The sequence below is a fragment of the Petromyzon marinus genome, chromosome 1, assembly GCF_048934315.1.
Source record: "Petromyzon marinus isolate PM22_M1 ecotype Great Lakes invasive population chromosome 1, UKy_Petmar_22M1.pri1.0, whole genome shotgun sequence".
Taxonomy (NCBI): Eukaryota; Metazoa; Chordata; class Hyperoartia; order Petromyzontiformes; family Petromyzontidae; genus Petromyzon; species Petromyzon marinus.
The window spans coordinates 10062346-10090043 of record NC_133667.1 but is presented as its reverse complement, the minus strand read 5'-3'; the positions used below and the strand labels follow the sequence as shown (position 1 = coordinate 10090043).

General features: G+C 42.2%; 2 protein-coding genes across 2 annotated transcripts in view; both read right to left on the bottom strand.

Annotated features, from left to right (window-relative positions):
• The window catches only part of LOC116942704 (uncharacterized), a 93023-nt gene that overhangs the window by 37603 nt on the left and 27722 nt on the right, over window positions 1–27698 (bottom strand). The window lies entirely within an intron of this gene.
• Window positions 692–27698, bottom strand: LOC116941508 (uncharacterized). The gene is made up of 8 exons (XM_032952643.2): window positions 27275–27698; window positions 22911–22986; window positions 21568–21702; window positions 17079–17189; window positions 8044–8145; window positions 5974–6041; window positions 4271–4589; window positions 692–3778 (listed from the first exon to the last, which is right to left on the bottom strand). The coding sequence occupies exons 1-8, from the start codon at window positions 27341–27343 to the stop codon at window positions 3243–3245; spliced, it is 1416 nt and encodes a 471-aa protein (XP_032808534.2). The 5' UTR covers window positions 27344–27698; the 3' UTR covers window positions 692–3242.

Here is a 27698-nt window from a genome sequence, read left to right as displayed (position 1 = left end):
AAAATGCTTTACACCCCAATTATTGTTGGGCTCTCCTGGTGTGGTTTTGCACGTGACGTACCACCAATCACTCTTCTACACAAAGCAGACTCATCGAAAGGATGTGTCACTTTGGGGGGGGGGGGGGGTACGGTGGGAACGGGTTGAGAAGCTCATTGAGTGAGTTTTTGGTGTAGTGAGGGTGCTAATAGGTGAATTCAGTCAACGGAAAACACCTAATTGGGGAATGGCTGATTAACACTGTATTTGCACACTTTTCCAATCACACTTTTTCAATTAAAATCTAACCAGTTACATTTAAAACCTCGAAGTCAAAGTGACATGGATTGTTTGAATGTATTGTCCCTTGCAGATGTATTCAATTTTGTGCGTATTCAGTCTCAAATTATTCCCATTAGGTATCATTCTCTTCTTGATTAAAGGAAATATGCAACCCATTTTTGACGAATATCGACCACTTTTGTTTGAATTTTCCGATGCACACGAGACAGTGGGTCGTGGAAGTGTGGATGCTCCGCCCCTTGAATATGCAAATAATCTGATCATAGAGGATTTTTGGCAAAAGCGGCTATATAAGACCGCTGTTAACGCAGTTCGTGAGTGCGTACACCATGGGAGTGCAGACGATAAAATTTCTGACAGCAGCCAATGCTTAGAAGAATAAACTGGCCAAGAATGCAGAGGAACGTGCGGGAAAAGATCGGTGATGATTTAATTTAATAGATTTTATTTGTTGACATGAGTAAGAAACATTCGGCCATAAGTTGTTTTACATGACGCGTGGAGGACCTTGGTGGAATAAAAAAATAAATACAGCAGATGAACATTGCACACACGGAGTAGCAAACACATTCAAGGCAAACAACATTTAAGTCATGCACCATTCACGTAACACTGGCAGGAAATATGCGTTAAATCGGAAGCATCAAGGCACGCGAAGTCCGTTAACCACTATTGCAGATATGAATGACATCAGAAATATAACCCCATATCAAGGTATTGCAAGAAAGTGTGGAAAACGGGAATCACTTAGCCAGGGTGATAGCTACAGGGAGACACACTGCAGTATGAACGAGTTTATAGCAGTGGTTGTGCCAACATGAGAATATGACACAGACACGCAGATTTATGAGCCAGTGTTTATTTATGGCAACCATCAATCCATCAATTTGCGTATACAGAATATTGCAGAATTATGATATATTAAACCCTTAATATTACGTTCAGGTATTTTCTATTAACTTACATTGTAAATTGATATGATAGTCGTGTAGTCGTAAATATATTATCGAGGACAGAGCTCTCTGGATGTGTGCTGTGGATGACTTATAGCAGTGGCGGGTCGTGACATTTCCATTAGGTGGGGCTGTTGTGAGTGACCTCTGAAAAGCTGGTGTTCTAATTAAGAAAATCCTCATCATGTTATTGGCCTTCCCATGAAAGTATTGCTAATAAATTCCTACCAACGGTAGGCATTTATTAGCAATACGAAACAAAACAACAAAGCACTCAAATGTTGTCCCAATGACCCTGAAGTCCACACTCCACAACCCCTTTGACACTGCCAAAAGCCGTGACCTGCTATTTGCATAGTGCACCCTAACGTTGTGACATAGTAATTACAACCATGGGCGCCTTTTTCACCGCCTTGAATGGGTTTCAAACGGCGTGGCTAAAATGCGAAGTTAATCGCATTAACAGCCGCCCTAAGACTTCCCCGAGGCACAAATAAGACTGTGTTGCAGCGGTTTCTATATTTATAAATTAAAATATTATCTTCATTAGGTAATTCACGTTGAAAGAATCATTACATTTTTATCCACCCCTGAAAGGTGGATACAACAAAAGTATTAGCTCTATGCTTCTAACCGTAATGGAAAACATTTGTAACTCTCGTAAAGATTATGCACCCGAGTCCACTTCTGCCGACGCCAATGCGCCCTCTATCGCGTTCTCTCTGTTCATCCCTTAACTCAGCGGCCCCTTGTACCACAATTCATTCGTACAGCACAATGGGTTGGACCCGTTACATTTATAATTACATATCTAATACTAATTCACAAAATAAACAGCTATACAGTAGTGAAGGCAACTTCACTCCAGCCATCCATGGAACTGACAGGGTCAGCAAGTGGTCATAGTGCTTGCTGTCACTGCTACTAATTCATGGTCAAAGGCTGTATCACGTTATTTGCCTGATGTCAGGTTTCAGAGACTGAGATATTATTTCTGGGGGTTACTATCCCATATATCGTGTTTCAAATATATGAATAATAATCACAAACTGGTAACACATATTGCTTAATTCCCATATAAAAGTAAGATATTTTATATACAATAACAATTGCTGATCGAGAATGGATACCTTCACAGTTGACCAACGAGCCAGCAATTTTCAGGGCTGCTTTCAAGACCAAAGGCTCAGACTCATTAATATAACTTTGCACCAATCAAGTATGCATGCAGTGTAAACGTACACGACACAATGCAGAAAATTATGCTGAGTTCATCTGCAACGGAAAATGTGGAAATTGTACCTTTTCGCAGCAAATGAGAAAGGGATCCACAGGAAGTTAATCGGGCCAGAAACGATGTTGTGTAGAGTGGCACCATGGCACTGATGTGTGGGTGTGCAGTGCAACTGATATGCACAATTTGGAAATACAGTACAACTATTGTTATTTGGAACTGTCTTATCTATGCAGTTAGACATATTTGTCATTCCTGCCTTCAAATTGGCAGTTTCTATTATCTGCAATTTTGATGATTATAAGAGGGTGGGTGGACCAGCAGATGGGTGAAAACTTTTATATTATCTGTGATATCCACATATATGTGGAAAGCCATGGACTGTGCTGCAGACCAATTACAGCCCAAAGCAAGAGAACATTGTGCCATTCGGAAATTGCAAATAGTACCCCTTCCTATAATGCAAATTTAACTGGCTGGCAAGGCTCAGCTTGTCCATTATGGTTACATGGGTGTCTTTGATAATCAGATAATTTGAAAAAAAATATTTGGATGTTGAAACATCTGAAGACGGAATGACTACGTTTGGAGAAGTATATTTTATGTAACATCTTTTCTTACCTTTAATTCTTTAGATATAAAGGTTATGAGTGCATGTGGTAGAGAAAACAATATTACCTGTGATATCCGTGTAAAATAACTAAGAGGAGCTGCATGGCAATTTGATCCTGTTTATAATTCTCCACGGATAAATTATGAAACCTATGTCCAATTTAATCGTTGTTAACAGGCTCAATAGTGAGGACCCCAGACCACACCCATAGGGCAACATGCAGGGGTTCAGAGAAGTGAGCATAAAATGTGTGTAGATGCTTATTGTTGTCAGCATTGTAAAATAACAGAACCCGTTTATCATAGTCCAAGCCAACACCGATTCTGCGAGGATGTTCACCCACTTCCAGCTCCGTGCTATGCTGGTCGTGCCAGGCCTTGTATTTGTTCTTGTGTTTCCATAAACACCAGGACCTGCTGTTAAATCCAACCAGGCATGCACTGTCTGGTTCTTTACGTTGAATACTCTGGTAAGAGACACCAACACGAAGGTTGTCCACGTCCCCCACATTCACCACCCAGAAGTGGCATCCTTCAGAGAAACTCTCAGCAGACAGCACCTGTGACCAGTATTTGAACCGATCTGGGTGATCGGGTTTTTCTGGAGGGCTCTTGAGCCATTCTGCTGTCTTCCCATCATCTGAGATGTTAAGTTCTTCATGTGCAGTGTTTGGATTAAGAGTTGGAGAGCATTTTACTGCAATGAAACCAGTGAAACATGTGAACAGATATTCACAACCAGAGTTCAGTAAATGAATCCCAGATTTATAACGCCTCCTATTCAGCAAGAAAAAATTAGATGGAAGCATAGATTATATTATTATATTGCTATTGAAACTATTACTTAATGTGTCTGTACTCAACAATACGATTGCCTCAGTTTTTATGTAAAAACAAGTTTTTAAATCCTAATTTACCTGTAATGCATATTAAAACTATACCTAGCAGAAAATTACGTGACTTAAAATGTAACCTATGCAAAAAAGTTATTTTCATCCTTTCGTATTGATATCCATGATTAACGAGTTTTTAAATACTAATTTTACCTGTAATGCATATTAAAAGCATACCTAGCAGAAAATTACGTGACTTATGCAAAAAAGTTATTTTCATCCTTTCGTATTGATATCCATTATTAACGAAGTAAAGTCTCACAATGAGGCCCATTTGCCCATCAGATCCCACATACCGGCAGAGTCAAGCAGGGTCTGCAGCTGCGTTTGCTTATTCTGTCCTGCAAGGATCATCTCCAGGAGCCCTTGACACTTCTCCTCACCCTCAAGAATAAAGAAATTGAGTATAAAAATTGCACGTGCTGAGATGTCAGTAATTTCATAAACCCCCCAGTACACGTGTATATTAATCTTGTATTTTTTATCCATCTCGTACAAGAAATAGAAGGTGTTTTCAAAGATGGATTTATACACTTCTGGCAGCAACTCATGGAACTGCCGCCAAACTTCAGCATTACTAGACTTCATTCTCTTCTCGATGAACATTCGTGGCTCCTGTCCACATGGGAAAGAAGGCACAATGGGAATTGTTTAATGGTATTTCTATCGTTGTAGATTTTACTCTTGCATTATTTGACATCCTTCCTCCAGAGTTGCTAAAAGAGAGTTACATATTGGGTGCATATTATTGAAACACTTACATTTCTGTAAAGGGATAAATGGCCCTGTCATTGTAATCTGGAATTTCCTCTAATGGTTTAGGACTACCCAAGGCATTGAGCTATATTTGTCCAGGATCCCACAATTGTTATAAAGGTGATAACTGACTTTCAAAAGATATCATTTTACAGTTTCACTGCTTACTATCCATCTTCCTTTGATAGTTTTCAGTTCTCCAGTGCCAATACTGTATGAACGTATGTATCTACAGCAAGATGCATGCTTATAGTGATTCTGATTAGAGCTAAGATATCCAGTTATTTTGTGGAATATATTATATTTGTTTCGGAGTACTCTGCCAGTTATTGGATTGATTATGTGATTAATTGGCTTATGCAGATAAAAGTTGGAAACACATCTCACCTCTGGTCCCATATTTGCTGTTGGGTGGGAAGTGACGTAGGAGCTTGGTGATGTACATTGCATCATCAGCCGCGTCACAGAGTGGAGCTTGTATGGAAATTTACAGTAAGCGTGGAACCATTGGTCCAACGGTCTATCCACATGTCAACGTTGGCTCAACATTGAATGTATACTGGGTTCCCATCTTCGGGAGGCATTAAGTGGGGCAGTTGCCAGTTTTAAATAGCCAGAGCAATTGACCACAGCAACGTAGTCAATACAATATTATAGTTAATGGATACATTTAATTGATTCATCATTCCAGCTATAGCTGCGATTGAATGTGTGACATGGGAGGTTTTGTTGTATGAGTAAATGTAGTTAAGACATTGGAAAATATATTGCGATTGGCAATACATTCGTATTCTGATATTGGATGAGGATCTGTCTTCATAGCTTCAATCCCACAGCATCTCAAAGCGAATTAAAAATGCAGTGAAATGCAAAACAATGGAAATAGAGCAAAAGACAGAGTAAGAAAAAGAGATAAAAATTATACGAAAGATCCATGGCCGAGGAACATGACAAACAGTGACCACAGCAAGTACAATCGGGCAACATTCAGACAACAGAGTCCCAGCACCAGCAGAGTCCCAGGGAAGTCTTGAAAAACATGATGGGAAATACTTCGGCTAACCCTTTAAGACCCTACCAAATCACCACCAAAAACCACAACGCCACACCAAAAGTAGGTGTAAGATAGTTTTTGGAGAGTCTACACACCACAATTAGACAGTGGAAGGCTCCACAAGAGTACATGAGTTCCTGTGATGCAATGTCATGGGAGCCAGGCCCCAGCAGATGCTGCTTGACTTACCTCAAGGACATCCTTGGGCACTTTCACACTAAGAAGTGCCACAGTCTCCGTCCCTTTGCCAGAATCACCTGTTCCCGTACAAGAAGACAACGTGACACATGTCCACTCAGTAGCATCTACTGAAAGCATTGCTAATGATGATTCTGTATGCGTTATGCTGTTATGACTATGGTATTATGGGAGTGTGTCTAAAAGTGAACCTGCTCTGTTCGTAGTAAACTTCAAAACGTGGAGTAAAAACGATTGCAAGGCACGTGATATTAGTGATGGTACAGGTGTGAGATTATAGGATGGTGTTATCAGTCATTAGATGTGCACTGAAACAATTGTACAGCAATTATTTTGCTATATTAATTCATCTGCTGTGCATGATGCAAGCTCTCATTAGCAACCAAATATTCCGACTAAAACATACTGTTTCTGATATCTTGACTAACATTTATTTAAGTTAGATTTTGTGTTTAAATGCACAATTATTAGCAATGTGGAAAATCTCCAAGGTAATGTGTCAGCTGTTTCATGAAGATGGAATTCTGGTCCTAAATGTGAAGCAGATGTTTGGATCCATAATACAGCTTTTTTGGATTAGATCGCGTAAATATAAATGCGTCGTTATACCAGCCACCACCCAACACAGCCAATTGGTAAAGTTTGTTACGTAAACAGAACATGCCAATTCGTTACTAGTGCAGCATATCGGGGTGTTGGAGAGTAAATCCACAACATTTACAATCTGAGTACGACGTTTCGCCAATAATGACAACTAGCTTCATGAGGTGACAGCCAGATTTGTGGAGATATCCTCCTGTTTCGTTCTTTAATAGAGGAATAGATGTTATGTCTTCACTTGTGAGCCCCTCACTTGCAAAGGCCAGGAATGCATATAAATTATAATGGGTATCCATTACTGGTTGGATTATTAATATGTTAATCAACGCACAGTATGCATGCACATTATGGATGCATATTGTTCTTGTGCATCCTGTCGTTTGTGTGCACGAAAATAACATTAAATGATATTATCTACTTACAGGTAATCCCCATCGACTTATGGTGACCTGTATAGGCATGCAGTTAAACAGTGTATTGCTTGGATGACAGTATCAATGTACAATAATATTGGAGAGTAACACATTTTCTTTCGTATGGGTGGAAGCTGATCAGCTAAATTTATGTCGAGGTTGCTGAACCAGTGAAAAGTTGCAGGAAGAGCCTGATGATTATCTGAAATTCTACAAGTTAATTTTTAAAAGCGGGTAGTGCCAGACTATGTGCTCCAAGGTTTGAGATTGTGTCTGCTATCACACTGTGTTCTATTCTTAAATTTTCAGTGCATAAAATAGACACATCTGCCATGCGATGTTCTGATTCAGATAAATACTGCCCATTTTTTGCAGGGCAAATTGTAATTGGTAATTTCTTCCGTGAACTCTGTGATTCTGTGCTGGTTAGGGACTTTGGCAGTGTTGCAGGTGACTCACTCCCAGGACTCAAGTTGAATGAGGGCACTTTGAGAGCTTATGCTCGATCTCACAGTGGGTTCCAGGATATTAATCTAGACTTTCTGAGGTTCTGAAGGTTCTAATGAATTGGCAAGTTTGGCGTGGCCATAAAGCATTTATAGTTGTGGGGTGTTTTTGTGTCTTTGAAATATTTAGGTAGATGTTTGGTGATATTTTGTTGACGTTAGTTACATTGAAGAGTAGTGTGCAGCACGAACAAAGAAAACATTGAAACAAATCAACACAATACAATTATTATATATACATAGTGGTGTCTATATTGAGATGCATCATATTCATTATTGTTGACTGGAAACTCAAGTTAATATTTAGCATTATTCAAATGCTGCGCAATAACATTGTAATAAGCAGGAGTACTGCAGAGTGTTATCTTGGACATTGCCCATTTTCCTTCAAGTTTTTTGTGATGGTGATGTGCACTTGGACATCTTCCAATTAATCTACAGCCCTTATTAGTTGTCTCATGAATCACGGATGGGCCACTCATGAAGCATTGGGCTCATTATGAAACAATGCAAGTTACATAAAATGCTGTAATGTTTCTTACCAAAGGGGTATGAGCATTTCTTCTTCCGACAAATCAATAAGGCCACCACCGCCACCAGAAGAATGAAGGTCACAATTCCAGCAAGAATTGTAATGTTTTTTTCTGCAGGTAGCAAATGGCAGAGGACAAACATTCAGCATGCATATTTATTGACATATACAATTCATTGCCAAGACTATTGATTATCACCCTCTGAAATAATATTACATCGACACCAGTGCTTATGTTTTATATCAGTGCATGAACCAATTTACTTTTGGGAGCAATGTTGTCTCGTAACATGTGTTTAAGCCGAAACTTTGGGATGGTTTATACTTTCAGAGTCTCATCAGCAGTGTGGCCAATTCAACAAATTCCAGGCAGCCAGATGTTGTAGGCAAGAGCTTTCCGCAAACATCGTGACGACTGGTCAGTGCCACACTAAATTTGCTTTCCTGTAGGGATCTGTTTAATGAAGTAAATATGCACGATGAAGCCTGATGGATCAAAGTATATATTAATTTTAACATGCTGTGGTGGCAATAGGGGACAATGTAGCAAGATTCGTTGTTGTCGCGTGAATCTATGCAACCCCTCTTCAGCAACCCCCACTAATCAAAGTGGTACAATTATGCAAAATAAAACCCATAATCCATGTGTATAAATGTATGTTGAAGTTCTTTCATACTGTACATACCCAACCGTGCGAATCGGAGTTGCGCGGGAAGAACAACTAACTTAGCATAGAAAGCAGTTCTAAAGAAATGTTTTCATTCTCAATCTAAACGTGCATAGATCCAGTGGCTTCCTAATATCGAAAGTAAGAGCGTTCCAGACGGCCGCAGAAGTGCATCTGAAAATGCACAATGCATTAACTATCTTTGTTCGATGGCTAGCCAAAAGTTACTGCGATGATGATCAGGGTTTGTGTGATGGTTTATGCTCCTTGAGATCAGCAAGGCATTGTGGTTCATTTGTGGCAATCACTTTGCATGTAATAAGTTCAATCTTATAATGTATTCGTTTGGCAACCGGAAGCCAATGCAGCTCAGTAAGCACCTGACGAACATGATCAGATCTTGCATTAACCGTTACAACACATGCCAAATAATTTTGTACATCCTGCAGCTTGGTAATGTTTTTGCGAGACGTTTCGTAGAGTAGTGACTTGCAATAATCAAGCCCTCTCCATACTATGCAACACGCCACCACAATGGCTATGTCACAACTCAATAGTGGTCGAATCTGTCGTAAAGCCCTGATATGAAAATTGCAGGACCTCATCCAGCAGTGGATTGACAACAGGGCTGTACATCTGTACTGTACATGGAAATGTTGGTTTCGATTGTTGATTACACAATTAATATTTACGAAAACAGATTTTTACAATTGTGCACCGAGCTGCAAAAATCTACAATGCAGATTAACGTGATTTTAACTCCAATGGAATCTTGGGAGTGGTGGCTTGCAGTGCAAAAAACACCGTATTTGATATTTCAATTTCAGATGGTAAGGTCAAGTCATTTATAGTGAGGGAAAAAAGTATTTGATCCCCTGCTGATTTTGTACGTTTGCCCACTGACAAAGAAATGATCAGTCTATAATTGTAATGGTAGGTTTATTTGAACAGTCAGAGACTAGGATCAAATACTTTTGTCCCTCACTGTAAATGACTTGACCTTACGCATGTCAAAAATGTTATAAATTGAATTGCATTTTAATGAGGGAAATAAGGATTTGACCCCCACTCAATCAGAAAGATTTCTGGCTTCCAGGTGTCTTTTGAACAGGTAACGAGCTGAGATTAGGAGCACACTCTTAAAGGGAGTGCTCCTAATCTCAGCTTGTTGCCTGTATAAAAGACACCTGTCCACAGAAGCAATCAATCAATCAGATTCCAAACTTTCCACCATGGCCAAGACCAAAGAGCTCTCCAAGGATGTCAGGGACAAGATTGTAGACCTACACAAGGCTGGAATGGGCTACAAAACCATTGCCAAGCAGCTTGGTGAGAAGGTGACAACAGTTGGTGCGATTATTCGCAAATGGAAGAAACACAAAAGAACTTTCAATCTCCCTCGGCCTGGGGCTCCATGCAAGATCTCAACTTGTGGAGTTGCAATGATCATGAGAACGGTGAGGAATCAGCCCAGAACTACACGGGAGGATCTTGTCAATGATCTCAAGGCAGCTGGGACCAGTCACCAATAAAACAATTGATAACACACTACGCCGTGAAGGACTGAATTCCTGCAGCGCCCGCAAGGTCCCCCTGCTCAAGAAAGCATGTAAACATGCCCTTCTGAAGTTTGCCAATGAACATCTGAATGATTCAGAGGACAACTGGGTGAAAGTGTTGTGGTCAGATGAGACCAAATTGGAGCTCTTTGGAATCAGCTCAACTCGCCGTGTTTGGAGGAGGAGGAATGCTGCCTATGACCCCAATAACACCATCCCCACCTTCAAACATGGAGGTGGAAACATTATGCTTTGGGGGTGTTTTTCTGCTAAGGGGACAGGACAACTTCACCGCATCAAAGGGACGATGGACGGGGCCATGTACCGTCAAATCTTGGGTGAGAACCTCCTTCCCACAGCCAGGGCATTGAAAATGGGTCGTGGATGGGTATTCCAGCATGACAATGACCCAAAACACACGGCCAAGGCAACAAAGGAGTGGCACAAGAAGAAGCACATTAAGGTCCTGGAGTGGCCTAGCCAGTCTCCAGACCTTAATCCCATGGAAAATCTGTGGAGGGAGCTGAAGGTTCGAGTTGCCAAACGTCAGCCTCGAAACCTTAATGACTTGGAGAAGATCTGCAAAGAGGAGTGGGACAAAATCCCTCTTGAGATGTGTGCAAACCTGGTGGCCAACTACAAGAAAGGTCTGACCTCTATGATTGCCAACAAGGGTTTTGCCACCAAGTACTACGTCATGTTTTGCAGAGGGGTCAAATACTTATTTCCCTCATTAAAATGCAAATCCATTAATAAAATTTTTGACATACGTTTTTCTGGATTTTGTTGTTGTTGTCATTCTGTCTCTCACTGTTCAAATAAACCTACCATTAAAATTATAGACTGATCATTTCTTTGTCAGTGGGCAAACGTACAAAATCAGCAGGGGATCAAATACTTTTTTCCCTCACTATAAATGACTTGACCTTACCATCTGAAATTGAAATATCAAATACGGTGTTTTTTGCACTGCAAGCCACCACTCCCAAGATCCCATTGGAGTTAAAATCACGTTAATCTGCATTGTAGATTTTTGCAGCTCGGTGCACAATTGTAAAAATCTGTTTTCGTAAATATTAATTGTGTAATCAACAATCGAAACCAACATTTCCATGTACAGTACAGATGTACAGCCCTGTTGTCAATCCACTGCTGGATTATTTGTCAGTGGGCAAACGTACAAAATCAACAGGGGATCAAATACTTTTTTCCCTCACTGTAATTCGTAAATATGTGGCCATAATATTCGAATATTTTACCTGCGCTGAGCTGTTTTGAGAGACCGCATGGACTTACTGTAAAAGACAAGTTGGAAGAGTAGCACCCTCAAACTAGCCACCTGTAACCATTTGCTTTGCATTGAACTGCCCATATAGGACTCACCACTGTGATCTCTACATTGGGTCAAACTTAACATCCCTTAATGTTCGACGGCTTGTGCACCAGATCTTATTTATTCACGATGTATTTACAAAAAAATTCGCAGACTACCTGCTGGATCTCCTCTCTGTTTCAAAGAACAAATTTGATCTCAGGTCTTCGCTCATTTTCTACATTCCCTATTGCCGTACAAAAACCGGAGGAAGGGCCTTTGCTATTGATGCCCTCAGGGTCTGGAATGCTATTGCCAATAAACTTCAACTTGAATCACTACCTATGAGATTTTCACTCAAAACTGCTACACCTCTAGCTGCCACTGCTATTCGGTGGCCTAAAATAAAATAAAATGTTTCGCTCCGGATGACCGCTGCAAAGTATTATCTGTATTTTTATTTAGTGTGCTGATCTTAAAGGTGCATTGAAAAATGCGATACTCCGACTGATGTTCCTGTTGTTGTGGAGTGACTCATGCAGCCAGCTATGGCTCTAGGGTTTGGTGCTACATGTTATTTATGTAGTTTATTGTAAAAAAATCGGTCACAGTCCCTATGATCACTGTTACATTGCATTTTTGGCTTTACTTTGGTGATTTCGAAAAGTTTTTTGGTTTGGCCATGTTTTTGTTTCTTGTAGTACAGAGTTAGACTGATGGCCTTAATCTAAGTTGTCTAGTGGTTGTTGTTGTTGTTTGAATTGCATCCCACTGGGATTTTTGCACACAGCGTTGCTGTACGGTGCTTTTTCAGGAATATTTTGATGTTTTTTTCCTGGAATTTCTGTTTGCACAGTCACATAGTCACTTTAAGATGTTTCTTGTTCATGTTTTTGTTTTTCGTTTGTTGTGGTTGCACCCGATTCAAGAGCCGAATGGCTCACAGAGCTATGCCAAATAAATGGAACTGAACTGAACTGAATTTGCGCATGGGATATACAGTTGTAGTGACTGGGAATGTCACTTGCAGGCCCGGTACCAACCCTAGTGGGGGCTTGGGGGAGCGCTGGTTAGCGTGGTGGCACCAAGTGCAGGACCTGTGGACACATGACCGGACGATACCGGAGGGGGGCCCCAGGTGGACGGGGCCAAAGGGTGGTCACATGGTCTGGGAAGAGCTTTCGAGAGTCTCCGGGTAAGGGCGAAAAGATCTTGAAGGTGGGCGGGACCAGAGGCGGAGCCGGCCCCAACTCGAGCAGATATGAGGGGGTCCCTGAGAGGGACCCCGGGTTCTTCGTGTTGTAGTATTGGAAGATCCACGTCAAGCCTTGAAGAAGCCTCCAACCACGTGGTCCCGGACCCAGCTCGTGGTCCGGACTGGGTTAGCATAGAACTCATATGTTAATGTGTGAGCGTGGTTAGTCGGGTGGTCACCACCCTAGGTGTATGTTGTGTTGGTACAAATAAACGTGTTGCTCCTAATAGAATGGCTGCGACTTGGTTGGACTCACTACACATTCCATAACCTCGGCTATGTTGGCTCATTGGTATAATATAATATAGCATGAGTACTTTATAAGATGCCAAACCAGTTTAATACTTGAAGCACAGTATATTGCCATGGCAATGTAGGTACAAAGTTGGTGCAGTGGCTTGCGCAATATGCCACGACCCCAGAAATGTGAGTTTGTTACCAGCCACAGCTAGCATCACTAGCATCTAAACTGGTCCCGCCGGCACCCCCCACCCCAACTCTTCACCAACTCACACAAACGAGCGTGGAGACGTATGGTCAAACAACATACATAACTGAAATGGCATGGTAAGGTCTTTAGCTAACACCGGATGCGGACATTCCATGAAAGATGTGGACACTTTCTCCATGAATGTAAAATCTATGAGAGTCCAGTTTGTGATGAGTGTTCATCGCCAAGGTCCAGTCTGTCTGAGACCATCCCTTTCCCTGCCATACTGACATCGCATTCGCCCCTCACCCTTCGTCCTGCGGATGGTGGGCCCCTGGGCCAGTGCCACGAAACCATTTCTGGCTGGGCCTGACCCGGTTACATGGATCACCCGGCCAGCAGGCCCTTGCCGGTGAACACCACCGCCAGGCCTGGCTCCAGGGGTGTTTCCCGGTATCCCTTGTCCAGGCTATGTTCTCTGATTTTAGTATTTTGTAACCATTCACGAGGGGCTTTATTTTTATTTTGGACCATTATTTGCCTGGAACCTCACCCAGACCTGTTCGCCAAGGGAGCCCCTACCAGTGGCGGAGCCAGTGGGGGGGGGGGGGGGGATCGCACGTGCCCTCCCAATGATCCGATCGAAATCCCTAATTTCGATCGGATCATTGAGGTTTATTAGTAATAAATCGGCATTTTGTGACCCCCACTGCCACTGTGTAGCATATTATCATGTGCCAGGGACTCTTTGAGATGATAGGACAATAGTCTGAGTCCATAATTGCCAATAAGTAATGGCAAAGCAGTTACCGAAAAAACCAATGAGTAATTTATGCAGTCACGAAAGCTTTAATTCTTTATTAACACACTACTACGGGGAAGTTACCTTTACAATTCTGTCCTAAACTTATTGCCTTGTGTTGTCTGTTCTTCGAAGTGCCTCAATGTGCTTCATCTTTTGTTTAATGTGCTTCGTTTTTTGTTTACCGTGGTTTTGTGTTTGTCTCTATACTTCCGTCTGTTTCTGCCCGCGCCCTTGCGCCCCTTGCTTTCTTCGGCCCCTCCCCCCACTTCTGCTGCCGTCTGTTTCCACCCGCCCCTTGCTTTCTTCGGCCCCTCCCCCCACCTCTGCTGCTTATTTAAGCCTCTGTCTGTTCATCCCTCTGGCCCCTTTTTCTTGCTTCTCTGTCCGTCTTTCCTCTTCTTACCTCTTGTGTCCCTGTATATGTGTGATGCCGCCGCCACGGAGCCGATCGGCGGGTGGCCCACCTGCGATCTCGCCGCCCCGAGCAGCGAGGCCGACATTGCTCCACCCCACCACCTCCCCACCCCCCCACCGGAACACACACGCACGCACTCCCCCCACCCTTAGAGCACGTGGGGAGACACCCTGGCCGACAGGTTTTCACCCAGAAGCCCTCGTAAAGGGGTAATCTTCACGGTTTCCTGCGGCCAGGGAATTGGACGGTCTCCTCCGATGCTAACACCCACCGTGGCGCCGTGACTTGAGTAGAAATGACATGCTCACGGCGGGGCTGCCCCGCCACCGCGGTTAGTACGCACCTCACGCACACGGGTCGGCAGGGCAGGCAGGTAGGAGGGCAGAGCCACGAGCGGCGGGAAAGCAGGGTCGCCCTCCGGCTGGAGGGCCGCTGAGCAGGTAAATTTAGATGCGGACGTCGCTGAAAGCAACGGCCCGGGGGATGCTGGGATACAGATAGGCCTACCGATTGGCGGGTGATCCCAGCGAGCTGATTGGCCCGCGAGTCGGTACCAGGTAGCCCCTTTGATGTAGAAAGAATAAAGCGGGTCAGGGCGAAGGAAAAAGGTTCTCTGGCTACTCGAGTCAACCCCAGGCCCGTCAACTCCCGAGTCCAGCCGCGCGAACGTCCGTGGGACGTATCGACGCGCCGCGAGGACCAGCCGGCAGTGACGACGAACCGTGAGTAAGAGAGAGAGAGAAAGAGGGGGTTGGGACTTAGCTGAAGAGGAAAACCGGAGAGGGTAAAGGGGAGGAGGACAGGTAGAGTGTAGTGCCGACTATCGACGAGATAGATTGGTCCTGCCCCGCTGATCCCGACTGACTCGGTTAAATAAGGGCTCGCCGACGCGGTGGAATAAATCGTCGGCGGTTACATAACGGACTGGTGTGGTTTTTGCGAGGGTGTGGAAAGAGAGTGGACGCGTGGGTGCGCTTGCTGTTCTCGGTGGTCGCCGCGTGTGTGGAGCGGCGCCGCGTGGAGTGTGTGCGCTACAAACCGTCGGCTGCGGACTCCCACGTTGCGAGCGGATACCCGTCTCGCACGCATGCCCATCGCATAGCCCTTTAAACCCGTTTAATCCAATCCCCCCAATCGTCGGAGTGAGCACGAACGACGTCGCTTACCCTCCGACCTTTAACCCCCCTGTTACCCGCGTGTGATTGGTGCGTGGGACTGCGCGGGCGGGGAGCGTCGCGTTTGGGTGCCGGCGAAGCGCTAGCGGGTCCCAGGGCGGTCGAGTGTGATGCCTCACCGGCAGGAAACCCGGACTCGGGGGGGGACAGCACAGGGGGGGGAACAGGAGCGCGACGACCTTTCCCCGCCCGGGGAGGAGTGCGGCGGCGGCAGCTCCCACACTAGTGGAGAGTCTGGGAGCTTCGGTGCTTCGCGGACAGGGTCACAGGCAGGAGAGATCCCGGGGGCCGGCGACCCCAACATATGTTTTTCTGCTACCTTGTACCTCGTATTTGTTCATTCTGTCTATGCTGGTGTGTTCAACCCAGAGGATGGACACGAAATTTAGCACTCTTCTGAAATTCGTGGTCCGTCAGGCAAGTGTATAACTGTGTTGTTGGCCGACTGGTTTTGCATCATGTAATTTTTTCTTAGGTTTGTTAAATTCTCGTCTCTCATCTTCTTGTTGTATTTACCTCCGTGCAGTTTAACGCTCTCTATGTGTTGCGTTGATGTCACCCTATGTGCTCCCTCGCTATTTTTTTTTGTTACTTTTACACCTGATGAAGATTGCTTGTGTTGCGGTCGAAACGTCGTGATTTATTTGAATATAATTTTATTGTATTTCTACATACGTGACTTTACCGAAAAACCAATGAGTAGTGTGAGATCAGTCAGCACAACTCGGTGTCTTTATATCTAGAATTGAATGTGACAACAATGGCATGATTCAGCTTGTGGAGTGGTAAAGCACCTCATGCCTCCAAAGAAGCACCATGCTGGCATGGCATGGCCTCAGCATGGCTCGGATGTACAAATATAAAACAGGTATAATAATGTGCAGTGTAAGCACATCTGCTCTCCAACTAGTATTTGCGACTTTCTGGATAAGGTTTCATTGTTTCATCAACCTTCAATGGTAGGTTAGGTTTCGATCCACAGTATTCCCAATATATTTTGGGAGCAGCTGATTCTAGACTTCCTTGCTCTAAATACACATTTGGTTCAGCATATACCAGCTAATTGTTCCAATGGAAAACAGTAACCATGGTCTGGTATGGAGTGGCCAATGTCTGACATATTCACGGTTAGGTCCTTGGTGAGGGAATAACCTGTTTTAGGCTTGACACCTGTGTAGCAAGGGAAAAATCATGTGTAGACATTTCTCTGATGTGTGTGGCATGTCATTTATATAATAAATGCATAATAGTGGGGCAAGTAGGGAGCTCTGTATGGTATTTCAAAAAAATACTCGGAACAGCCATATTGACAAGATTTGAATCACGTCCAAGATGTGCAAATCCTTTACGAATTTCCTAATGACAGCGCCTCTTACTTGCATTTGTTGGTAACATAGGCTTTAGAGATAAATTAGACATTTCTCACCTGTATTTGATGTAACTTCACAAGGCTGTGAAGGATCAGGCCGACTGTATCCATCCTTACACTGACACATGGTGTCACTAGTGACATTACAGTCCTGTTGAAAATCTTCATCTGCACGACAGAGAAAAGGAAACTTAGTTTCATTTCAATACTGCATTGATTGTTTCATATACAAACCATTTTGATCCTGTAAATGTTGTGAGTTTACTCTCCAACATACCGGTGTGGGCATGTTTTGTTTCCGTGAGAAACCTTCATAATTGGCTGTGTCGGTTGGTGGTGGGTTTAACGACGCATTTATATTGACGCAATCTAACCCAAAAACCTCTATTATGGATGTTGGTCTTGGCAATATATGTCCGAAGTAGCTATTGTTCAAAAAGTGTGTTCATAACTTTAGCATACTGTACATACAAATGGTAATATGATATAACACACATTATCTGGTGTCTGTGGAGATCATGGTAATTGAGAAACTAATGTATTGGTGAGAGGAGTTACTCTCTGATCGTTATAATCGAACAGTGGGTCACATTTACCAGTAGCATGGCATTCAAGAATGCATGCCGCAACGCAGCTCAACTCAAACAATTATTGGAATTATAACCGAGGCGACATGAGGTGAGTTTATCTAATCTCGTCTAACCTGTGGAGGTTCATCAGAGATGAGATGGGGGACCAATGCGATGGCAGTTTAAGAAGTCATAGATGTTGCTTCTCCTCTTTAATGCGGCATAGTTCTCAATTTGTATCACCTGGCGTTGTGTGTATGAGAAGACTAGAAACACAATTTATTCCGGCAACATTGCCCTGTAATCTGCCAGCATTGGAGATAGTGGCTTAGTGGATGTTGCCATGGACCCTATTGACTGTAATTGTGGACATTTTAGGTGAGTTGTGAATAACCAGGATATATTAATCTCAACTCTTAAATAGGAATTACTAGGGCTTCCAGTGATGTCATCTCTGCATATGATTTCACTCTCCCCCGGTTCCTGTGCATTGATTAATCCTCTATTTTACAGTTTCATTTCAGATTTTAGTATTCTAATAGTATATATTTTTCGATTTAAAGCTTTCGTAACTGCAAGGATTCATCTTCTTTGGTTCTTTCGGTAAAGTCACGTAGAATGAGAATAAAATAATAAATTGATAAAATAAAATAACACAATAATATTCTCACGACGTTTCGGCCACAACACAAGCGGCCTTCATCAGGTGAAGGGACGAGACTGTCTGGTAGGACAGCGCTGGAGTGAAAAAAGCCACGTTCAGATCACGACCTTTAAGCTGTGTCAGAAGAAACAAAGCGCCTTGACAGAGGAATTAGCATATAATTTAGCATTGAAATGGCCGAGTGATTAGCTTGTGACTGGTCACAGAAATGGCTATGTTAAAGTTAAAGCATACACATCCGCAGATGCACCCCTTGGCAAAGGAATTAGCATAGAATTTAGCATTGAAATAGCTGAGTGATTAGCTTGTAACTGGTCACAGAAATAGCTATGTTTAAAGTCAGAGCATACGCATTCACCGAGGCACCTAGTACAAATCAAACAGGAGAATTTAACATTGAAATAACTAGGCGAATTTAGCATTTAAATAACTGAGTGATTAGCTAGTGACTGGTCACAGAAATGGCTATGGTGAAGTCAAGGTCTACACATCTGAGCTATTCACAGTAACTGGGTATACAATACAATGTATAATGAATACTATATAGTGAACCAATACAAATCTAAAATATAAATAACCTTAATGTTATAATCTTAGTTTTTTTCGGTAAAGTCACGTTGAAGAGAAACAACAAAATAATAATATATATAAAACAATAAAAAATAAAAAAAATTCTCACGACGTTTCGACCATAACTCAAACGGTCGTCTTCAGGTGTGTTGGTTCGCATAAATTTATTTTTAAACGGCGCATTTATTTATTTATAAAAAAAACGTTAGCGCCACGCGCAACGATTTGGCAGTTTACCCAGGACTAGTCCATCTATATTCTGAAAAGAGGAGGGGGGAGACGAAATTTTTTATAATGTATGCTGTCTGAAAGCCACTGTAAGCGTGAACAATCAATTAAGACCTGAAATGGTTTATCAAATCTTTCCAATGATTGCTAAGATAGAATCCATCTTCTCGGTTGAAATTGTCTCTGTGCTTGTATATGTGGATAGCCTCATGAACGAATCTCTCATGGAAGCCAGATGGCTTACAAAGAACCTCTGTCTTGGAAAGTCAATGGCATGTGAGCCTACTGAATTAGAACAATGATCTGCCACGGCCGAGGTGTTGGTCCTACCGTGTTTAAGGTCTGCTTTGTGTTCACGAATGCGGTCCGAGACATGGCGTTTGGTTTCTCCAATGTAACTACTACCACAGAGGCAACTTAGTTTGTAGACACCAGGGTATTGTATGTCCGGAATCACATCTTTTACAGACGGAACCAGATCACGGATTTTATGTAATGTGTTGAAAGGGACCTGGATCTTGTGTTTATTCAAGATTTTGGAGATCTTTTTTGTGATCCCAGCAATGTAGGGTAAAGTGATGGTTTTGAAAGGCTCCTCAAGAGGGTTTTTCTTCATGGTTTGAGTGATAGCTTTGCGGATTGTATAGTCGGAGTAACCATTAGCCCTAAGAGCTTGGTGTACGTGCTTGAGTTCACTGCTTATGTGTTCCTGGTCGGATATGCATTGGGCTCTATGATACAGAGTCTTGATGAGAGAATTCTTCTGTGATGGATAAATAAATGCACCGTTTAAAAATAAATTTACGCGAACCAACACACCTGAAGACGACCGTTTGAGTTATGGTCGAAACGTCGTGAGAATTTTTTATTGTTTTATATATATTTTATTATTTTGTTGTTTCTCTTCAACGTGACTTTACCGAAAAAACTAAGAATATGAATTACTGCAGTCACGAAAGCTTTAAATCAAAACCTTAATGTTATCAATAAACTCTATATTCTCCAATCAGCTAAGCTACCAACAATAAGACTTATTGTTGGTAACTTAAGACTTATTGTTGGTAGCTTAGCTGATTGGAGAATATAGAGTTTATTGATAACATTAAGGTAATTTATATTTTAGTTTTTTATTGGTTCACTATATAGTATTCATTATACATTGTATTGTATACCCAGTTACTGTGAATAGCTCAGATGTGTAGACCTTGACTTCAACATAGCCATTTCTGTGACCAGTCACTAGCTAATCACTCAGTTATTTCAATGCTAAATTCTCCTGTTTGATTTGTACTAGGTGCCTCGGTGAATGTGTATGCTCTGACTTTAAACATAGCTATTTCTGTGACCAGTTACAAGCTAATCACTCAGCTATTTCAATGCTAAATTCTATGCTAATTCCTTTGTCAAGGGGTGCATCTGCGGATGTGTATGCTTTAACTTTAACATAGCCATTTCTGTGACCAGTCACAAGCTAATCATTCGGCCATTTCAATGCTAAATTATATGCTAATTCCTCTGTCAAGGCGCTTTGTTTCTTCTGACACAGCTTAAAGGTCGTGATCTGAACGTGGCTTTTTTCACTCCAGCGCTGTCCTACCAGACAGTCTCGTCCCTTCACCTGATGAAGGCCGCTTGTGTTGTGGCCGAAACGTCGTGAGAATATTATTGTGTTATTTTATTTTATCAATTTATTATTTTATTCTCATTCTACGTGACTTTACCGAAAGAACCAAAGAAGAGTATATATTTTTGTTCTGAGACCATCTTATATTCCCGACTTATTATACATTCCCTCTTTTTTCTATAGTGCCTTTTCAACTTCTGCAACTTTTTGATCCAATTGATGTGAAACCTGACCCGCCATCTTGTCTTCACCCTCCTGACTGCGGTCTACTGGCCCGCAGTGCGACCGGGGAGTACCGGTTCAAACTGTCTGTGCCATCTTCTTCTTTTGAGCAGCTCAATATCGTGATAGTCATATTCTTTAAGTTATTTAAGATGGAGGCCCTTTCTCATGAATGAAGAAAGACGATCATCATATGTCACAACAAGATGGATAGCAGCCTACTCAAGTTGAGATCAGCTCGAGGATTGGGGCCCACTGTCTGGCTTTGCCGTCAAGCACCGACCCCAGCCTCTTGTGGAGTAAAGTGCGTCCCACTTTGAGTGCTGTGACTCCAAGAATAAACCTGAAAATTATTTTTCTCAGCCCACCTTTCTCGTCATGGATCGACCCTCATCATGTATGGTACGTCCACAGATGTAATGTTAAGTGCAGCCTATGAAGCAACATGCTTTCAACCTACCTCGGATTGCATAGACTTTTGTCTTCTTTTTAAAATATATCATACACCACGACCCACTTTCTAACCAATTGTAAGGTGATATAACGATCTTTTTCATCCATTTGGTTACTTAACCTGTTTGTTTCATTTATTAATGTTTGATGCATGTATCTCCACACTCAAATAACACCTATATAAACACCCGAAACCTACTGATGTGGAACTCTTACAGAGAAGATTGCAGGTGCTGCACTTTTTGCATTTAGGATCACGGTTTGCAACGTCCATGTAGTCCTTCCCTGGGATGCAAGATGTACATAAAGATTGGTCGCCATTGTAAAAGCAGTCATAAAGCCACCTGCTTCCTGTAAAATGGACAAGTTCAAGTAATGATGTCAGAAAATTACTTTTGTTTGATTAAATATTACATTTCTTCAAACACGCTATTCAATGTGGATGCATTTATAATTGATGACGTTATTTATACAAAGCATAATATGAATTCAAAAACATTCATTTATAATGCCTTTTAATGTTACTCTCTGGCCTGCTGTAATACATATCACAGGATCATTCATTTGAGCAATGAATAAAGGCATTTCGGAATGCTTTTGCGTTTTACCAGGTAAGGCCCACTGAGCTATATAGCTATTTTCAGAAACGACCTGGCCACAAATGATAGCTTATCATATGAAAATGTTTCGCAGCCAATTACTCGAAATGATAATTGACACAGCTGAGTACCGAACAGCTGATTAGATATAACCTAGCCCAATGGTGATGGTGATCAACTTTAGCCTTCCCAGGTATATCATAGAAATGCTCTGTTGCAAGTGTAGTGACATATAATGGATCACAACGGCACCTGGTGCCAGTTACTGATAGAGAGGAGAACTGGGAGTGAGTAGCCCTCTCTGACAGCAGGGTGTGCTATGTAATGGAAAAGGGTCCCCAAGGGGCATGGTTCTGATGGCTGGCAGAGAGAGGGCATGTGAGGACGGAGCAGCCCGATTGGCTGGCAAGGGAACGTGACAGGACAATGTAAGGATGTGGGTAAAAGGTGACAGAAGACACACGTGGTGTATGGCCCAGAATCTTCTGGTGAGTTCCAGTAGGGGGCGTGGCCGAAGGCGGAGCTAGGCCACGCTGGGGGGCATAAAAGGCAGGTCTCGGGGTCCCATCGGGGCTGTCTGCTAGAATGGAACCCGCAGTGCTACATCTTCTCCTCGGTCTACGGTCTTTGTGCTCGGCATCGTGGGTCAGGCAGTGTGCTCACTGACCTGACCCGTTTATGTAGTTACCCCGTGGTTGCCGGTTATGTAGTTATCCCATTGTGGTTACGTTTATATAGTTACCCCGTTGTGGTCATAGAATGAACGTGTTGCCTCCTGAGTTAAGTGTGTCTCTCAGTGGACCCACTACACAAGCATTGCCTTAATTTTATTACTTGTAGAAACAATCATCAATCGCTTATATTGTCTACATGAAAACCACACATTATACAAACTAATGGTTGACCATTTAGAGCAGTATATGCATTGCCCGTCACAATGTTACTGCTTTGATCGGTTACCTGGAGGACAGAGGTGGCAGCAAAACCCGTTAGCCGCTCTGTATTGTCCTTTGTCTTCACATTCATTATGCTCAACCTTAACATGAAATTAAAGTAGAACACGAGTCAAGGCACAGCTTAGTGTATGCAACAATTCAATATATTTTTGTCTTGCCTCTTAAGCCTCGTTTCTACTGTCTGAATGTACTGTCTGCTTCACACTGTGTATCGTTTGTACTGTCTGTTATACATATAGTGCCTTGCTTGTACTGTCTTGTCTGTTCTGTATGCCTACATTTTCCAGTCTCATTTCGTTATATTACCCTGAAGGAAAACGAATAGAAGAATGTATTACTTAAATAATAAAAATATTCAACTTGAAAAATAAATGTTAAACGTAAGAATTGAAAAAAACGACTTATTGTTAATACTTACTCCTGACCATAAAACCAATAATTATTTGGGCTCTGTCCAGTTAACGTTGATATCGAGAATAAAAGCATTTTTTAATGTAGGAATGACATATTTTCCCTCTCCTGATGCCGAGGAGAGATTGGTGAGGTTCGGGACTCTTGACACGTGCAGGTGCTACGACTTTGCTGGATAGCCAGTCCAGATCGACCTATATCAGTGTTCTTCATAGCAAGGCCCGCGGGCCACTAGCGGCCCCTGGTGGCCTTTAGTGGGGCTCCTGACGTGCGGCCTCCGACAATACACATTTGTGAAAACACTCCCCCATCATAGTGCTGTCAAACCCAGTGGTTTAAAATGTGTGGCAGCCCTCAAACTGATGATGTCTTATCGGCGAAAGTGGCCCCTCTCTGAAAATGAGCGAAGAACACTGCCCAAGAAACTGGCTGATGGAGGAGGAGTTCCAGTTAGGTAATAAATTGGCAGGCTCATTCTCACAGTATTCTACACCTGAGAATAAGGAGGGGCTTACAAAAACCTTTACTCAGTAGTTGGCTCTATTAGGTACAAACAGGATGAATGATTAATGATCGGTTGTTGGGGACCAACTGTTTACTGATCTCAACTATGTTAATGATGCAGTTCCTTTTAACAGAGCAACCAGCATCACGGCCCATAGCACCGACAGGATTTGACCAAGCAAATATTACTATGGGCCTTCAAACTTCCTAGACAAAAGCTAATCTTCAGATAATCGGTTTAACGCGTAGGCTTTCGCGGCCAATATCATCCATAATAGAGTTCTTTTTTGGGTTAGATCGTTGTCGCTGTCGCCTGATGAAGCTAGATGTAATTACTGGTGAAACGTCGTTCTCAGATTGTAAATGTCGTGTCTTGGGTCTCCAACACACCAGTGTGCTGTACTAGTGATGAATTCGCATGTTCTGTTTATGTGACAACCCTTACTAGTTGGCTGTGTCGGGTGGTGGTGGGTTTAACGACACATATTTACGTGATCTAACCCAAAAAAACCTCTATTATTCAGATCATGGGTTGTGGCTCGGCAGCAAAAAGTGAATGCTGCAGATATGACCATAGGCCAACTAATGTTGATGAGGGTGATGATATTGATCATGTTAATATTGACGTTCATGTTAGTTTACAAATGATAAATCACTGTACCATGCATTATGCAACGTGTTAATGTTTTATACAGATCTAATTTAGTGTAACACAAAATTATTATATTTTAAGGTAAGTAAATACATTATTACCTCTGTTAACGACTCCTCTTGGAACGAAGATCTTTTATAACAAAGTCGCTTAGAGAAGGAAGCTTCACCGCCCTATTTTTGCAAAAGATTAATAAATATATTTTCTGAAATCATAAGAAGCGATTCCAAAGAATGAAATTTAAAACTTACCCTGTGAACCACAGTAAAGGTTTTTTGGGTTAGATCGAGTAAATCTATAAATGTGTCGTTAACATGCCATCACCCAACACAGCCAACTCGTAAGGGTTGTCACGTAAACAGACTCAAGAGCGCCGGAGCCTGGTCACCACATCTACGCCTCTATATAAGGAACGAGACAGTTGGACTTCTCCACAAATCTGGCCGTCGCCTGATGAAGCTAGTTGTAATTACTGGCGAAACGTCGTTCTAAGATTGTAAATGTTGTGGCTTGGCTCTCCAACACACCGGTGTGCTGTACTAGGGACGAATTGGCACGTTCTGTTTACGTGACAACCCTCACTAATTGGCTGTGTTGGGTAGTGGCAGGTTTAACGACACATATTTAAGTGATCTAACCAAAAACACCTCTACTATGAATGATATTGGTCACGAAAGACTACATGTACCCTGTGAACTCATCCGAGTGGGGTTTGATTACATTATCAATATCCAATCACCAAAGAGCTTGGGGAGTCTCCCTCTCGGGTCCGCCGTTGCTCGAGTTCCTCGTGGTGATAAAATTGTATAGTTTTTTTGCAATGACAAAAATATTTTATTACCCCCACATTAATTCATCCAAATGACCATTTAGCGCAGGGTCGGCAAGCTGCGGCTCCTGGCCAGCATGCGGCTCTTTGGCTTCTCTCTTGCAACTCTTTGGCTGCCCCCTCGCCGGCAGCCGTTTATTAACAAAAACGTTAATCTTAAACATAATTTAATGTAAAGATAATTAGCGATGTATTAAATACGACAGGAAATGCGTCACTATAGAATGTCTTGGTGACGACAAAATGTACAGTTTTAAAGAATAACTAAGGGGGATAAATACTAAATAGACGTATTTTATTCCATCACATATTTAGTTTGTCAGAATTTGTCACCTGCTATGTTTGTGTACAAGTAGCTCTGCGTGTGATGCGGCTCTCGAACTATTTTGGTCAAAGACAAAAACCAAAAGAATGGCTCTTCTTAATTGAAAAGTTCTTGACCCCTGGTCGAATGCAAGTGGCCCTACTTGGCAAAAAGTACAACGTAAATCCCTCTCTTTGGAAACGAAAATGCAGATCATAAGGAGGGTAGAGGCCGGAGAGATGACATTGAAGTGGTGAGTTCGTTAGGGCTAGCGCAGTCCACCTTAAAGATCATTTAAAACCAAGCAGACAAATTAAAGACGACTGTGCGGCCATGCTATCCTTTTCTACCGCCTTCTCTCTGAAGTCTTGAAACGCATCCCAATGCATCATTTGTTATATCTACCCCTGATAACAAAGTTTCTGATAACAAAGTGACGTCATGGAACGCATTTTCTTCATTTACCGAGGTATCACTCAATATTAATCATTATATGACGTTTTCTAAGCCGCACCAGTTTCAGCAAAGGGTTTCAGAGCGCTACGGAAAAATATATCTCTAGTAGTCTAGTTTATTTACCGCATCATAGGAAATAAGTAGCATTTACTACTCGGCGGTCAGGTATAGTCGGGTTTCAGGCAGAGCGTTCTAAATCTGAGGGCCAAGGACCAAAAAAAGCCAAAACTCCTAAAGTTTTTGCCGAAAGCGTGGCTGTGTGAGGAGGTCAAACTCAAATATTGAGGCAGTTCTTGAAAGAGTGCTTTGTGAATTTAGCACAATAATATTATTGGACTTTCCCACAATTTTTATCCCAAAACACATAAGTTATACATGATGTCCAGTCATGCTTGACAGATTTTCCGTCTTGAAACTCGTGAACAAATTAATGCTTCCCTTGTCAATGGCTTTGCTGCTGCTTCTAGTAAGGTTGAGACAGCCTGCTATGTAGCAGTGACATACAGAAGCAATGTGATATCCTAATGTTCGTGATATTATGGTTTTGTTGGGTTTGAAAAGCTAGTCTTACGTTTTTTTTTGTATATACCAGTCATGTAGATTTTTATTTAACAATATTTCGCGTTCAACAGTTCGTGCTACCTGCCTCATAGGTACTGGACATCTGCGAAAAAGAGCTTCATAGCTCATCGGATTCATCCAGTATAAATACATATTCAGATTCTGTGTTATCCAAAATTTAACGTTTTACCCTGCATTGTGATGGTCGTGGAGCCTCAAAGTTTAGGACGACATATTAAGAGTATTCATATGTACAGTGAAAGAAAGGTGTAATGCAATTATACACAATAGTGAAGATATAAATACTTCGTTTTTAAATAGTAAAAAAATCTCAAACATTAACGGCAAAAAACAGGTTAGCCGAAACTGAAGGAGCATCCAACGAGAATGAAAGACCAAAATAAGTTGCAACCTCCCATTGTCTGAGCGCCACAGAGAAGCAACAGAGAAAAATCGCGGGTAGTTGAGAGAGAAAAGACCATTTGGGCAGCAGAAGGGATGTAGCGACACTTGCCATCGGCTTGATGTCAATGGTGATCGGAGGCTTGGGGAGATCATGGGAGGCAATGTTTGATAACGAAAAAGATTAGGAGCAGCTGAGAGGTAGCACGCGTCTTCTTGTAGTGGGGATAAAATGTATTACACACTTACCATTGAGATGAACTTAAAAAAGATGATGCCAGAGATCAGCCCAATTGCTGCCACTTGTTTTGGCTGCATCGTTACAAACTTGGTGTCAAAATGGTGGAGCACGAAGCTAACGATGAATATCGCTGTTATGTAGCTTTTCTTTAGAGATACTTCACTGTAAAATCATGCAAATACGCCTTGTGGCCCATCAATATTTCTACAGAAGATACCCCAGTTGGATCACCAGTCGCTATGAGTGTAAAACACTCAACTATTAAACACTGTTAATGTCTCTCAAAAGGACATGTAGACGAAGATAAATGTACCGTGCGATTTTCTAGACTAACGACACCCAGCAATCTCGAAACACTGCGACTGCAGCTACTTTACAAGTTCCTCATTCTGTGCGATTCGGTGTCGTTTCAGAGAAGTGGTCAAACTGGAA